Source organism: Lithobates pipiens, unplaced genomic scaffold (genome assembly GCF_037356315.1).
Source record: "Lithobates pipiens isolate NorthernLeopardFrog02 unplaced genomic scaffold, aLitPip1_a1.2 Scaffold_19, whole genome shotgun sequence".
In the NCBI taxonomy this organism is placed as follows: domain Eukaryota; kingdom Metazoa; phylum Chordata; class Amphibia; order Anura; family Ranidae; genus Lithobates; species Lithobates pipiens.
The window spans coordinates 96020581-96037789 of NW_027507764.1; the positions used below are offsets into that span (position 1 = coordinate 96020581).

General features: G+C 41.8%; 1 protein-coding gene across 1 annotated transcript in view; it reads right to left on the bottom strand.

Annotated features, from left to right (window-relative positions):
* Positions 1-17209, bottom strand: part of CUL2 (cullin 2) — a 154524-nt gene that overhangs the window by 72196 nt on the left and 65119 nt on the right. The window contains exons 10-13 of the mRNA XM_077491103.1: positions 16781-16905; positions 14556-14663; positions 5524-5583; positions 2491-2619 (exon numbers count right to left, since the gene is read on the bottom strand). Coding sequence (XP_077347229.1) covers positions 2491-2619; positions 5524-5583; positions 14556-14663; positions 16781-16905 — 422 coding nt within the window. The remainder of the gene's footprint in view (positions 1-2490; positions 2620-5523; positions 5584-14555; positions 14664-16780; positions 16906-17209) is intronic.

A 17209-nucleotide genomic window follows, 5' to 3' on the forward strand; every position in this document is an offset into this window, starting at 1 on the left:
AAATGCCCATGTCGGTAAAACATCCATCTTGGAGAAGCTGGCAATCGGGGTCAGAGGAAAGTTGGAAATCCATGCAATCTTCATTGAATTGACTGTAGATTTTTTTTATTTATTTTTTTATTTCGTGTGGATACCCTTCCAGACCGCAAACTTAAATGAGCCCCTTTAATATGAATCAATTACAAGCCTGGTCTTCTTATGCAACATTTGTACCTGACCTCACAAATATTTTTTTGGTTGAATGGGCACAACTTCCCACAGGCACACGCCAAACTCTTGTGGAAAGCCCCACCAGAACAGCGAAGGCTATTAGACCCCTTTCACACCAGGGCATTTTGCAGGCGCTATAGCGTTAGAAATAGCACCTGCAATCCGCCCTAAAAAAGCTGCACCATTGTATGTAGTGTGAAAGCCCGAGGGCTTTCACACTACAGCGGTGCGCTGGTAGGACGTCAGGGAAAAGTCCTGCCAGCAACTTCTTTGGAGCGGTGTGTTTACCGCTCCTCCACCGCTGCTCCCCATTGAAATCAATGCGGCTGCGCTGTAATACCGCCGACCAAAGGCCGCTATTGTGGCGTATTGCAGGCGGTTTTAACCCTCTCTCCCTCATCCCAAAATGCGCCGCAAATCCGGCGGTAAAATGCCGCTAAAAATAGCGGCGTTTTACCGCCTACGCTATGGGCGGTGTGGTGTGAAAGGGGTCTTATAGATCATAAAAAGGAAGGATGGGGAGGTAGGGACTATGTATTATTGCCAATGCGTTTGGAATCGTATGTCCAATAACCTCATATAGGTGTCCCTAAATATTTCACCACATAGTCCATTATGTAAGCTAATGGCACTTACTATACCCTTTCTTAAAGTGTTTTTTCCCCCAAAAAATTAAATAAACCCCATCCTGTTGCCTTAAAGCATTTTATGCAGCAGTGTGCTTGTGCTGTGTAATCTGGCCCCCCATCACCTAAAATACCTGGCTGATCCGGCCTGGTGGTTCTGCCCTCCCCCCTGTAAAGTGACCAGGGTTTATCATGGCTGCTGAGCCCTGACACTGTCAGTTTTTGTACCTCCGTCATCCGCAGCTCTCCTCTGTGCCCTCTCCCCTCCCTGCCTGTCAGCTAGTACTAGTGCCACTCTAGCTCCTATAAATCTATCATACTATCATGCCACCCCCTGTGTTAAATAAGGACATGTGCCACACAGTATGGGTTTTATTAAAAAAAATTGCAATTGCTACTTTCTTTCAGAGCGTCTCCCAGCAGTAAGTCACATGACTCCTCTGCTCTGCCCTCTTCCCCTCCTAGCCGACGCCAGCGGGAGTTCTCGGCCCCTCCTGCTGGAGCTGTCAGCTCAGGAGAGGAGAGAGCCAAGGAGTCACATGAGTGCCAGCAGACGCTCTTAAAATAAGGTAGCAATCAGGATCTTTTTTTTTTATAAAGCACATACTGTGCGGCACAACTCCTTATTTAACAGAGGGGATGGCATGATCGTATGCTAGTGGCTTTACAACCACTTTAAGTCCACTTAATAAGGAAAGGCCTTCACTTTGAGGAACACAACACTGAGCATAGCACAAAGGCACAGCTTGGCAATTGCAAAATGTACAGAAAAAGCACAGACCCTACACAGCACAAAACAATAGAAAAATGCAATTTCTGACTTGACAGGAGAACAAAAGGAAATGTACAAATGCAAATGGTCGCTGCGTGTCCTCTGATGGTGGAAAAATATAAACTTGGTACATAGACAGGCAAGCAAATGTGTTTGTGAAACTTATTTAAATCTGGCATACACACTTGCACTCGCGCATCAGAGCAATTTGTTTGAGACAGCTATAACATGCCATATTTATCAGAGTGTTTTAAACCATTCTTGTCCTACAGATAACAATGAGCTTTAAAAATTCCATAGGGAGATGTCAAGAGTGAATTTGCTAATCTAATCAGTGGCTATAGACCGATACAAAGAGTTCTTATATGAGGTTGGTTAATAAACAAAAGGTGTGTTATTAAAAGAGATGTCTGTCCAAAACATTTTTTGGTCATACTTCTCTTCTTGATCACAGGAGTGCACTCCTGTGACCCAGATTTGACAACAGAGGGCTAAACCACATGGTTAGCTGACATCACAAAGTCAGTCAGACTTTGCAGGGATCCCACCAATAATGTCAGGATCTGCCCCGATGCCTGACTGGTAGCTGGCTCAGGGCACAGCTGTAAGCCTGAGCCAGCTGCTCCCACCCCTCCACAGTGTGGCACTCCGGTAATCCCTGGAGGGGGAGAGAGCTGGTGACTGACAGCCTCCGCTCTATGATCACTGAAGCCGTAAAACTGAAATCAGCGGTCATGTGATCACTCAGTTCCTGCTTGGAGCCAGCAGCAGACAATAGCAGCATCACATCGATGCTGCAGCCACATAGATGAGTATGTTTTTTTGTTTTTATTTATATCCCACACTTAGGCCAATGCCGGTTTATTGCCCAAATAAACATACCTTCTGGAAAACATCTTTATCATCGATGTACTTGAACACAGTAATAAAACTTGTTAACTTATCCTCCACCTCGTTCTCCGTCATTCCCTTGGCTGATTTTTTTAGCATGTTGTCGCAGTACTTGGCCAGCTGTGTGGATTATGAAAAACATAAAAGATGCATGTGAGCAGGTCTTGCGATATGTGAATCTTACACCATATCTGAAAGGATTGTGTAACAGCCAATTGTGGAAACGTAATACTACAGGGCTAACTAGTCAAATCACACCTGCAAACAGAGCACACCTTAAACACACTTTCTAAAGCTAGCCATTAATTATTGCAATTTTCTGTTAAAAAAAAAAAAACACAAGAAGGGGTGAATGACTGTCACCAGGACAGGAAAGCAGAGACCAAAAACAAAAATCAGAAGTTCTAATTCTTTTCCAGTCTACTAAAAATGTGTAGCTGTCGGTATCGCCACTGGAGAGATTTCCTAAAGTTTGACACGACATGAAATAGGAAATCTCCCAAATATGGAAGCAGACAGCAACAAAAGGAGACTCATCAGTCTTTGTTAGGCTTGAAATGCACACAGGGAACAGTCAACCTGCTCAGTGATTCTGTTCTTCATCCAAGCATTGCTATATTTCTGCAGCACCCCATAGTCTTCTTTGTTGGTAATCTAGGAACCCTTCTGCTTCAGGTATAAATTACTGGTACTGGCATAATTACTGTTGTAATACTGGCAAGATATGCCAAAACATACCCACTGTGTTCTGCTGCAATGCAGGTACATTGTGAAGGTGTGTTGGGATGCAATTTAAAATGAATGAATGTTACCACAATACATAAAGCCGGGTACACACCATTTGTTTTTTTTTATTCAAGTCTGCAGGTTGAGTGAAAAAAAAAAAAAAATAATTAAAAAAAAAAAAACACCAAAAACTGTCAGCTCCGGTCAGAGCCGCTGTATTAACCATGCAAGGTTAGTCCAACCATCTAACCCGCTGAGCTGCTGTATTCTGACATTACATGTTTTGGGGTTTAACCCCTTCCTCAGCTAACAGGTGTTAGCTGAGGAAGGGGTTAAACCCCAAAAAATGTAATCGTATACCACTCAAGCTCCGGCACCTGCTGTGGTTCCATTGCTGGCACTATCACAGTGAGTTTGGCCATTCTGACGGTGTACTGATCACATGTTTTATCAATAAACTGTTTTAAATTTCACATGGATTTTTATCTCCAATTGATTCCTTGCCACCCCCTGGATCTGCGCTTCCCAATTCTGTTATTGTCCGTTCCTCATTTGGCCACTGTGGGGTGTCTCCTGCATCACTGGAGGATTTTTGCAAGGCACATGTGCTATTAGAGATAACTTACGTGATTGGTCCGGTGTGAGAAAAATCATTTTTACTAGCGTTCAGCTTTAAAATTTGGCAATACCTTCAGTGATCTATATCTTTGGTTACTACAATATAAAGGTATTTTCATAATTTGCTCAATTTCCTTTTTATAGGCTTGTGATAGGTTTACTTTAAAGTGGAACATTAGTCAGAAATTTAAGTCCAACTAGATCACTTCAGGCTGGCCCCTTTTGCAGGAATAGCTATGTAAAACATTAAAATTAAGTGTCTGGGTTTAAAATCCAGTAATTCACTGGATCACCCTGCTCTGAACATGCTCAGTTGCTCTCTATTTTAAGGCATTGTGCCAAATTTGTAGAGGCCGATCTGCTGACAATCTAAAGATATACTGCTGTTCAGGAGTTCTGGGCTCTGGTCTTCAGCAAAATGGCAGCCTCCAGCAAGAAGAGACAGGAGCAATGCTGGAGGCAATTTACAGCACACGCTAATTTTGCTTTCTAAAAAAGAAAGATCCCGGCACACAATAGACAATAACACTTTTGGGTACGCTGCAGTCAAAAAAATAAAAATAAAATAAATACCTTAATGTGGGCTAAAAAAAATTTGTATGTGAGAATATGGACTGCGCCAACCTTACCAAAAAAAATTATAAAAATTATCCCTCTTACAAAAAAAATAAATGTATATATATTTTTCCTCTACAATGTGCTCAAAACAATAAGTGCAAAACTAATAAATACCACCAGTGCTGTTTCAATTAATAACTATTTGACAAAAAAAAAAATATATAAAAGTACAATAAATGCTATAATATTAATCAATCGCTCTCAATGTGCTACAATTAAATCAAATTTATCACGTCATCTAATATTAGTGACAATCCATGGACATAAGCAAAAAAAAAAAAAAAAAATGAAAAAAATATAAAAAATATAATCCCTTCAATGAAGTCCAAATTAATTTTTTTTTAGTGGAGAATCACAAACTTCTATTTGTTCCTGTTCCATGCCTGACGCAATTGTGATTTGCGAAACATGTAGAGACTGCTGAGACTTCTTATGACATGGATGCCTGCCGTAAGACCGTGAGGCTTGAAGTGCATGCACCAAATAGAAGTTGGTGATTGTCCATTGAAAAAAAAAAAATTTTGGACTGCATTGAAGGGATTATATTTTTTATATTTGTTTTGCTCATGTCCATGGATTGTCACCAATATTAGATCACATGATAAATTGATTTAATTATAGCACATTGAGAGCGATTAATATTATAGCATTTATTGCATTTTTATATATATATATATATATATATATTTTTTTTTTTTTGTCAAATAGTTATTAATTGAAACAGCACTGGTGGTATTTATAGGATTTGTACTTATTTTTTTGATCACATTGTAGAGGAAAAATATATATACATTTTTTTTTGTAAGAGGAATATTTATAATTTTTTTCCTGGTAAGGTTGAGACAGTCCATATTCTCATACACGCTAATTTTGGTAGCATAGTTAATGCGGAATGTATGTTTCTTGCTAAATAACATTTGCTATGGGTAAAGTTCAACTTTAAGCTAGATTAATTGCTTAGACTGAGTTTGGATACATATACATGATCAAACCTGTGAAATTCCAGTTACAGACAATGTTTGAAGAAAAAGGTCATAGAAACACACCGACAGAGTGACTTACCAGCTCAGGTGCTTTGCAGACGGATTTCGGTTCTCTGTAGTTGACAACACACGTAAGAGCCTGTATACACAAAGCAAGACAGTCACCTAACTCACCAATACAATTCTAGTTCTGTCCTTACATAATCAATAAAAAAAAAAAAAAAAAAAAAGCAAAATGGGTCCAAAAGGTGCTGCAGAACCAGATTTACATGAACATTTGTTATAGCTAAGCATGCAAGCTTATAAACTGAGCAGACAACCCCAGCACCAATCTGATTACTATAGGGGACCCTCAAGTGCAGCCACTGACATTTTTAAAGGGCTGCACATACGAAAGCAATAGAAAGCTGTCAGAAACATCAGACATACAACAAATGATCAGAAACTGCAGGTGTGTTACTTGAGATGGTCAGAAGATGCTACAGGAGATTGTAATAAATCGTGAACATGCTTTAAGTGTTGTTTGAGACTAAAGACATGGTTCAGGAGGCAGTCAGACTGGAAAGACATTAAAGCAGACTTCTAGAGCTATTACAGCCCCTTTACAAATAAATGGGCCCACATCTGTGCCCTTAAATATTAAGAGTTAAAATAAGTTGGACAAAAACAAACAAAAAGAGGGAAAAGGAATACGCATAACACAGAGATTAGATAAGGTGAAATAAATAAATCCAAGCCATTTAATTACTAGAAGCCAGTCTAAGGCTGGGTTCACATATATGCAAATTGGATGTGGGTTTTCAAATTCGCATGACAGGCGAGTGTGACCCGCTCTCAATGGAGTCGGTTCACACAGGTCCGGGGCAGCATTGAAGAAGGGTCCTGGGCGTTTTTTGATCCGATTCAGGTGCAAATGTAGGCAAACATTCGGACCCGATTCGCCCCTGAACCGGTGAACAGGGATGCACTGGACCCCAGGCACAAACCTACGGCCGCACATGTGTGAACCAGGCCTAAATAATATTTTTCCTTCACTGGCCTAGGAGCAGTGGAAAAAATAAATTAATGTAATTTGCAATGCCTTGAGGGCCGTACTAGAAGTTCCAAATGGCAACAGGTTAGGCACTAAAGCTCTAGGCAAACAGCAGTAAATTTGACAGGAAAATCAAACCTGGGAGATAAATCCTTCCCTTTAGACTGGTTTGCTAGGGGTGCCTGCACAGGTAAAGGGGAGTCCACCAACATACCATCACTTACAAACACCCAACTGTAATTGACCAGATTAGGCAAGGATCATTTTATGCCAACTGGCACATTAAAGGGTAAGTTCACCTTTTTTTAAAAAAAATAAATGCACATTTTTTTTTGACGTGCAAAAAGATGTGCATATATTTTTATTGGGAGCCTGGAAGGCATTGCACCCATGATCAGCAGATCATGGGAACTATGCAGAGCTCTTGCAGACTCTGTGTGTAAGCTATTTGTCCATACATTGTACAGCCAAGCAGTTACACATTCACAGGAAGCATGAACTACCACATCGCTCAACAGCACCATGGCAGTTCATGGAGAACTATAAGCGGACAGCCACAAAGGCTGCCAGAACTTGTCGTTTTCCATTCATGGGACTCTGTGAATGAGTGACGTGGCCGAGCCACGCTCTTTGAAGATTCTCACAGAGAGTGGGAGCAGAAGATACCCCACCACCTGTGACATCAAGGGGCTGGTGGATTTATAACATGTTACACCCTGAATATGGGTGCAACGTCTACATTTATTTTCATGTATTATTTTCAGTGCAAAAATATCAAAAAGGTAAATCTGAATACTACACATGAATACTTTAGATTTACGTATTAAGAGAGAAAAACGTGATCTTTTCTAATTCTAACAGCACCAGATAATTTAGAAGGAAATATCTCCCTTGTCATCATAGAGGTACAGTAGTTTACTTATTGAAAAGTCATAGTCATTTATTGTACGCTTGGGAGACAACTCTAAAAACGAAGGAGAGAAGATCCCGACATAGGACCTCCATCAGGCCTAAACAGACTGAACTTCCTATCTCCAAACATTTTGTGGACGCAGGACATACAGATTAATGAGCATTGATCAAATTCCATGATAAAGATGGGGTTGGCGATTGTATCAGCTCCCCGAAGCTCCCTCCAGGGTTGAATCGCATTTTTGATTACCTGTTTTTTTTAAACATATTTTTGTATATGGTTAATATTTATGCTTACTAAGCAATACAATTGGGCTCTATGTACCACAAACCCTCTATAAATATAGAATTAAAAAAACATTTTAACCCATTGAAATCTAATTAGCTGGTACATAACCCATAGCAGCCAATCAGATTTAAGATTTAAATCCGAGCTTTGAAGGATGCATTCTGACTGGGTTGTGTCAGTGCACTATGCTTTCATATTCAGCTGAGAATATCTAGATAAATAAAGTATAAATGTGACCAGATTATATATTGCTTTAAATTAGTTGCGAGTAGTACAAAGGTCTCTAGCTTTTACCTAACACTCAATGCATGCTGTGAAGTGCTCAGCCACCTGAACTACAGTATCTCACAAAAGTGAGTACACCCCTCACATTTTTGTAAATATTTTATTCTATCTTTTCACGTGACAACACTGAAGAAATGACACTTTGCTACAATGTAAATTAGTGAGTGTACAGCTTGTATAACAGTGTAAATTTACTGTCCCCTCAGAATAACTCAACACACAGCCATTAATGTCTAAACCACTGGCAACAAAAGTGAGTACACCCCTAAGAGCAAATGTCCAAATTGAGCCCAATTAGCCATTTTTCCTCCATGGTGTCATGTGACTTGTGAGTGTTAAGGTCTCAGGTGTGAACAGAGAGCAGGTGTGTTAAATTTGGTGTCATCGCTCTCACTCTCTCATACTGGTCACTGGAAGTTCAATGTGGCACCTCATGGCAAAGAACTCTCTGAAGATCTTAAAAAAGAATTGTTGCTCTACATAAAGATGGCCTAGGCTATAAGAAGATTGTCAAGACCCTGAAACGGAGCCGCAGCACGGTGGGCAAGCCCCTTCAGCGGTTTAACAGGACAAATTCCACTCAGAACAGGCCTCGTCATGGTCGAACAGTGAAATTGAATGCACGTGCTCAGAGTCATAGCCAGAGGTTGTCTTTGTAAAATAGATGTATGAGTGCTGTCAGCATTGCTGCAGAAGTTGAAGGGGTGGGGCTCAACCTATCAATGCTGAGACCATACGCCGCACACTGCATCAAATTGGTCTGTCATCCCAGGAGGAGGCCTCTTCTAAAGATGATGCACAAAAAAGCCTGCAGACCGTTTGCTGAAGACAAGAAGACTAAGAACATGGATTATTGGAACCATATCCTATGATCTGATGAGACTAAGATAAACTTATTTGGTTCAGATGGTGTTAAGCATGTGTGGCAGCAACCAGGTGAGGAGTACAAAGAGTGTGTCTTGCCTACAGTCAAGCATGGTGGTGGGAGTGTCATAGTCTGGGGCGCTACAGTTAATTAAGGGAACCATGAAAGCCAACATGTACTGCGACATACTGAAGCAGAGCATGATACTCTCCCTTCAAAGATTGGGCCACAGGGCAGTATTCCAACATATTAATGACCCCAAATACACCTACAAGACAACCACTGCCTTGCTAAAGAAGCTAAGGGTAAAGGTGATGGACTGGCCAAGCATGTCTGCAGACCTAAACCCTATTGAGCATCTGTGGGGCATCCTCAAAACGGAAGGTGGAGGAGCGTAAGGTCTGCAACATCCACCAGCTCCATGATGTCATCATGGAGGAGTGGAAGAGGACTACAGTGGCAACCTGTGAAGCTCTGGTGAACTCCATGCCCAAGAGTTGCTGGAAAATAATGGTGGCCACAAAAAATATTGACACTTTGGGCCCAATTTGGTCATTTTCACTTAGGGGTATATTCACTTTTGTTGCCAGCGGTTTAGACATTAATGGCTGTGTGTTGAGTTATTTTGAGGGGACAGCAAATGTACACTGTTATACAAGCTGTACACTCACTACTTTACATTGTAGACAAGTGTAATTTCTTCAGTGTTGTCACATGAAAATATATAATAAAATATTTACAAAAATGAGGAGTGTACTCACTTTTGTGAGATACTGTAAGTGTAGTGTCTTCTTCTGTATTTTCAAATAAAATTTAAAAGTTAGTCCCCGTAAAATACAGACACGGCTGCAGAAGGTACATTGGCTGCCCTCCAGTGGCATAACTATGTAACAACATTAAAAACAGATATTTTAACAAATACATATATTTTATTCTTGCAAAGGCTGTGCGGTGCTGAGCGGGAGCGTAGGCTTTGTTTCACTAAAAGTGAAGTCATTCTGTAAAAACAATTACTGCAAAAACAAATACATCTACGCGAATAAATTGCTCTAAGCATGTTGGAAAATACCGTAGGTCTTAAAGTGACAGTAAAACAATAAAATAAAAAATGTAATTAAATATATGATATACTTACCTGCTCTGTGCAATTCCACAGAGCAGCCCTGATCCTCCTCTTCTTTTATTCTCACTGGCGCTGCTGGCTCCTCCGCTTCCTATTGTGGCACACCTGCGGGCTCGATCCCGAGCTGTGCTACCTGAGTACCTGCATAGATACAGACAGCGCGGCTCAGTCCCACCTCCTGCTCTGTCATCACAGGATTTAACCGATAGCCTCACCAAAGCCTGATAAGGTGGGGAGAGCCACTACAAATGTACACAGCGCTGGACTGAGGGTTCAGGTAAGTATAAGAGGAACGGGGGAGGGGGTGGGGATGATATGGTTACCTAAACATTCTTTACCTTCATGCAGGGAATGCATTAAGGTAAAAAATGTTTAGGATTTAGAACAACTTTAAAGCCTGGTACACACAGGTAGTTTTTATTTTTTTACTTCAACCCAGAGAGCTGAACTTTTTTTTTTATTTTTTTTTTGAAAATCTGTTTATTAAATTTAATAACATTCAACAGAAAAAACAACATACATACACGGGTCATGACAGAGTAGACTTACTGGGGTACCTACAGAGGTGCACTATAACGCAGACACTTATACGAAATAAATCAGGGATCTCAAAACTTCACAATGGTCACAACAGGTTTACTTTCATGGGTAGTAGGACACCGTGGGGGTAAAGCAGGTGTTCCAGGAGCAAATAGTGCTTGCACAGTTGCATATTCCTATTTATTAACTGGAAATACAGGTTAAGAAGGAGTTGAGTCTGAGGCTGTGGAGGAATCTGCCAGCCATTTGGACCAAACCTTATCATATTTCTGAGGGCAACCCCTATTGGCATAACAATCCTTATATAGAGGCAGACTATGGTTGACCAGGTGTTTCCAGAGAGATAGGAGGAGGAGTGGGCTTACGCCAACTAAGGGCTATGGCTTTGCGGGCGTAAAAAAGAAGTAGCCCGACCAGAGTGCAGCTTGCCACAGTGGGGATTATCTGCTCTGTCAGGCCTAGCATACATATTGCCATGGAGGGTTGGATTGAAATGGTGGTGACCTGCTTGATGACCTGTAATATCTCTTTCCAGTATTCGGCAATGGCCGGGCAGGTCCAGAAAGTATGAGTGAAATCACCCGGTACTGTTCCACAGCACCAGCAGCCAGTGGGGGAGGCGGGGTTCATCTTGTGCAGTCTGTGTGGAGTAAAATATGCACGATGGACCATCTTGAATTGTATTAGTCGGTCTCTCAGGGAGAGCAGGGATCTGAAGGGGAAGTCCCACAAGTCGTCCCAATCGTCATTGTCAAAGTCGGGGATGTCAAGCAGCCATTTATTTCTAAGCTCGTCTAGAGAAGGAAGGGAGGTCATTAGCAAATGACCGTAAAGTTGCGAGGTGGGCTTATTTGCACACTTGGATCTAAGGAGGTCCTCTAGCGTGGATTGGGTGATCTGGAGGGGAGAACTGGAAAATTGGTGATCGAAGGCATGGGAAAGTTGCAGATATCTAAAAAGATAGGTTTGTGGGACATTGAAATCAGAAACCAATTTGGGGACTGGAACCAGAGATTGATTGGAGACTATTTGGACCACTGTTTTGAGGTTGAATTTAGTCCATGCATGGGGTTCAGGCAATTTGTAAATATGTTCAAGGGTGGGGTTCAAACATAGGGGGGCAGCTGGTGAGAGTGCATTTTTAGGGTACTTTTCAAGTTTAAGGCCCGCCCCCCCAAACCCGAAGTGTGGTGCGCATGGAGGGGGGGTCAGCGGGTACGGGGCCTTGGGGCCACGAAAAGGTAAGAATTTCAGCGCCTCCAAACGAGTTCACCACTGCCGCCTCAACCATGGTAGCGGAGTTTGGGACATCCAGGGAGAGCCACCAGGCCGCTGCGACTAGCTGGGCGGCTAGGAAATACTTGTACAGGTCAGGGCACGCCAGTCCCCCGTGGGAGGTCGGACGTACCAGTGGTGACCATCCATATCTGGGGGATTGAGTCCCTCAGATAAAAGAAGCAAATGGACTATGTAGCCGGGTAAAAAAGGATTTGGGAATCCAGAGAGCTGAACGTTAAAACCCTGATGAGCAAGCTGTACTAACCATGTTAGTACAGCAATCTCCCCACTGAGCTACTGTGTTCTGACAGGGGGACTGCCTACCCCCATGCCAGAACACACTGGTCGGCTGCTGGTTTTCCAGCTTGACCATTTGACACAAGTCGAACATTGGGCCAGCTTCTGTTAGACAGGCTGTGGCACACACTGGCCGAATGTTGGCCGTTTTCTGTTGAGCTGGCCAATACCAACCAATATTCAGTGTGTACCAGCCTCAAGTGTATGTTTAAAGTAACATTTGATAGTATATGCTAATGGAATATTATGTCACAATATTAGTAATAGAGGATATTTTCATAGCAAGTACAGCAATATACAGTTGTGCTCATAAGTTCACATACCCTGGCCGAATTTATGATTTTTTTGGCCATTTTTCGGAGAATATGAATAACACAAAATTTTCTATCACTCATGGTTAGCTGAAGCTATTTATTATCAATCAACCGTGTTTACTCTTTATTATTATTATACAGGATTTATATAGCGCCAACAGTTTACGCAGTGCTTTACAACATTGGGGTAGACATTACAATACAAGACAAGGGGAATCAGAGGGCCCTGCTCGTTAGAGCTTACAATCTAGGAGGGAGGGGCAAGTTATACAAAAGGGTAATAGCTGTGGGGGATGAGCTAATGGAGACAATAGTGCAGTTGTTAGATGGAGGCAGGATAGGCTTCTCTGAAGAGGAAAGTTTTCAGGGATCGCCTAAAAGTGGATACATTTGGAGACAGTCTGACAGATTGGGGTAGTGGGTTCCAGAGGATGGGTGAGACTCGAGAGAAGTCCTGTAGGCGGATATGGGAGGAGATGATGATGGAGCTAGAGAGCAGGAGGTCTTGGGAGGAACGAAGTGGGTGATTAGGTTGGTATTAAGACTAGGCTAGTGATGTAGCTGGGGGCAGAGTTGTGGATGGCTTTGTAAGTAACACTTTAAATCACAATGGCAACAGAAACTACACGAATGACCCTGATCAAAAGTTTACATACCCCAGTTCTTAATACCGTGTATTGACCCCTTTAACATCAATGACAGCTTGAAGTCTTTTTGGTATTTTTTGGTCTTTTTTGGTCTTTTTGGTATTTGTGGATGAGGCTCTTAATCTTCTCAGATGGTAAAGCTGCCCATTCCGCTTGGTAAAAAAGCCTCCAGATCCTGTAAATTCTTGGGCTGTCTTGCATGACCTGCACGTTTGAGATCTCCCCAGAGTGGCTCAATGATATTGAGGTCAGGAGACTGAGGTGGCCACTCCAGAACCTTCACTTTATCCTGCTGTAGCCAATGACAGGTCTTGAGTTTTGGATCATTGTCATGTTAGAATTTCCAAGTATGTCCCAATGCGCAGTTTCCTGGCTGATGAATGCAAATGTTCCTCCACTATTTTTTGATAACATACTGCATTTATCTTGCCAAAAATTTTGACCAAATTTCCTGTGTCTTTGTAGCTCACACATTCCCAAAACATCAGCGATCCACCTCAGTGTTTCACAGTAGGAATGGTGTACCTTTCATCATAGGCCTTGCTGACTCCTCACCAAATGTAGCGTTTATGGTTGTGGCCAAAAGTTCTATTTTGGCCTCATCACTCCAAATGCCTTTGTGCCAGAAGGTTTGAGGTTTGTCTCTGTGATGTTTGGCGTATTGTAAGCGAGATACTTTGCGGCATTTGCATAGTATTGGTTTTCTTCTGGCGACTCGACAAGGCAGCCCATCTTTCTTCAAGTGCCTCCTTATTGTGCAACTTGAAATAGCCACACCACGTGTTTTCAGAGAGTCCTGTATTTCACCTGAAGTTATTTGTGGGTTTTTCTTTGCATCCCAAGCAATTTTCCTGGCAGTTGTGGCTGAAGTTTTAGTTGGTCTACCTGACCGTGGTTTAGTTTCAACAGAAGCCCTCATTTTCCACTTCTTGATTAGAGTTTGAACACTGCTGATTGGCATTCTCAATTCCTTGGATATCTTTTTATATCCCTTTCCTGTTTTATACAGTTCAACTGCCTTTTCCCGCAGATCCTTTGACAATTATTTTGCTTTCCTCATGACTCAGAATCCAGAAACGTCAGTGCAGCATTGGATGAAAGATGCAAGGGTCTGTCAGGAGTCCAGAAACTCATCGACCCTTTTAAACACACCAAATACAAGCAAATAGATCACAGGTGAGGATGGTTAACTTTAATAGCCATTCAACCCACTTTGTGTCAACTTGTGTGCATGTTATCAGGCCTAAATCACCAGGGTATGTAAACTTTTGATCAGGGTAATTTGAGTAGTTTCTGTTGCAATTATTATTTAAAAAGCGTAAACACAGTTGACTGATAATAAATGGCTTCAGCCAAAAACTAACCATGAGTGAATGAAAAGTTTTTGTGTTATCATTCATATTCTCTGAAAAACAGCCAAGAAATCAAATTCTGCCAGGGTATGTAAACTTATGAGCACAACTGTACACACAGTTCCCAGTAGATTTCCCTTTACATTTAAGAGAAAGATTTCTGGTTTTTAGCTTACCTTGTCTAGTGCACTCATAAAATGTTGATCTCCATTTAAAACAGTGTTGACAAGCTGAACAAATTTACTGTGGACTTCTAAGACAGATTCCACAAATAGGGTTGGCATCTGAAAACAAATAAGAGCAGCACATAAGTGAGGATACCCTATTGTTATTAGAGGTGTTCAAAAACTGGACAATCTTTAACCACTAGCTGGCTGGGCACTTTTACCCCCTTCCTGCCCAGACCAATTTTCAGCTGTCGCACAATTGCGCGGTCATGCAACACTGTACCCAAACTAAATTTGTATAATTTTATTTTTTTGAGACCGATAGAGCTTTCTTTTGGTGGTATTTAATCAGCACTGGGTTTGTTTTTTGCTAAACAAATGAAAAAAAAAAAACCAAGTTTTCTTAGTCTCGGTTATAAAATTTGGTGAGTAAGTAATTTTTCTACTTCACTAATGTGCGCTGATGAGGCGGGCACCAATATGCAGCACTGATAGGGACTGATAGACAACACTGACAGGCATCTGCTGATTAACTGTGCAGATCTTCCCTGAGGAAATGACCATGGTTGGCTATCCTCACAAGCTGTCAGCGTGAAGAGAGGAGAGCAGATAACTGGCATTTCCTTGTGATCCGACACAGCTGATCCTGTGAGCCAGGGACAAAGCGCACCACCAATCGCAGAGCCCGACTCAGTTTTACACAGGCCACCCAGCTGGTGCACGTTAGCGTAGGAAATGGCTTGTTTGGGTAAGCTTGGCCCATAAATACTAGTTAAAGAGACACTAAAGTTGGAGGTCAGTGATGTACCGGTACATCGCTGGACTTCAAGAGGTTATAACTTGGGTGAATCCGACAGCGGCAGGCATCATCTCGGTACTGTTTAGAGCCGATGGTTGGCACTCTGGTAAAATAAATCCTAGCTGCTAACTAGCCACTGGATTGCTTTTACAAGCAATGGGAGGGGACACCCCTATCCCACCGCCTTCAGCAGCTTCATTGGACTCTCCTATCCCACAGGGACACAGGATTGACCAGCAGGCACTTCCGCTGGCTGATCATAGAGAAAAACAAAAACCGGAGCTGCTCTGTTTATCTCCATGATGTAGGGACCTGGAAGCGATGAGCTTACATCACTTCCAGTTTCCACAAATGTAAACTGTGCCATTTTTAAAAATGAAAAGCATTTGATCACATTGATGGTGTAAAAAAACATTGCTCGACCCGCACATGTGAGGTATCACCGTGAACATCAGATCATGGGTAGTAATTTTAGCACTAGACTACTTGTGTAGTCTGTAAAGGATTTTAAAGCTGATGTCACGTGTGACTAAATGCGTAGGGCGGAGCAACTTGCTGACATTAAGTTCCTAGAAGTGCAGACGCCGTCTATCTGGATGGCAGTGATTTTTTTTGAAAGGGCTTTTTATCTTATTGAATGCAAGTGTAATTTTAACTAATATATATAAATGTCTCTAAGAAATTTTCTAGCAAAATAAACGGATTGTTACATGTAAACAAAAAGTTCCAGAAAAGGCCTGGGGGTCAACTAATTAAAACAAATCTAATACACAAGTGGGTACAGTGTCAGAGAATTTGGTATGAAGACAAAGATCCAGCACAGTAACACAAGTAGAATCAGGAAAGAAAAAAAAATTAACAATTTGGGATAAAGGCTCTCATTTGTTCAGGTCATTTACTCACATTTAAATGGACACGTTCCTGTAATTTTGAAGGTGTTTGGCGACTTATTCAAGGAGCTCCAAACTGTGGCCCATGGGCTGGATGCGGCCCTTTGCTAGACTTTATTCTGTTCCCCCCCCCCCCCCCTTCCACTGACACCAATGATGGGGCACCATTCCTTCTACTGCCACCAATGATGGGGAACTATTGCTCCCAATGACCGTGATGGGCCACTATTTCTTCATAGGACGCCAATGATTGGGCACTATTTCTCCCACTAATACCAATATAGAGGCACTATTCCCCCTCCTTCTACTGACCACAGGGGTGCTATGCATTTCTTTACTCCCACTGACCACCAAACCTGATGCATTATCTACTCCCAATGGCCACAGTCTGGCCCCTCTAAAATCTGAAGGACAGTAAACTGGCCCTTTGTTTAAAAAGTTTGGGGACCCCCCTTTTAAGTGAAACACCTTCAACATTCCAAAACAAGTACACTTTTAAAAAACAACCAACTAATATCGGCTAAAACAATTATTGAAATACTTACATTTTCCTGAGAAAGATTACTAACAGCTCTAAGGCCCTCATCATGGATATGGTTCTGTAATTCCTGAATCATATGAGGTAAACCACTGGATACTGCACGTAGAAGGGTATACATATTGGCCATATCTGCAATCACCAAAAAGCAGGTCAAAACACTTAGCATTTTTTCCATTAGCATTCACAACAAATCTAAATTCCCCAATTAAGAATCTATTTATATAGGTGTCCAAGCCCTTACAGTTTTATTAGAGAAAAAATGGCTCTGGCTCCCTTAGAGCTGCTTTCCTGAACATCCCTTTTGGGGAGTGTGCTGAGTACATCATCTGGAGCAAGTCAAAAAAGTACAGCGTAGTCCTGAGCTGCTGTCAATCAATTAGCTATGAGGTGGGAAGGGGAAGCAGGGGAGTGGCTTGCCATCATAGGCTTCAAT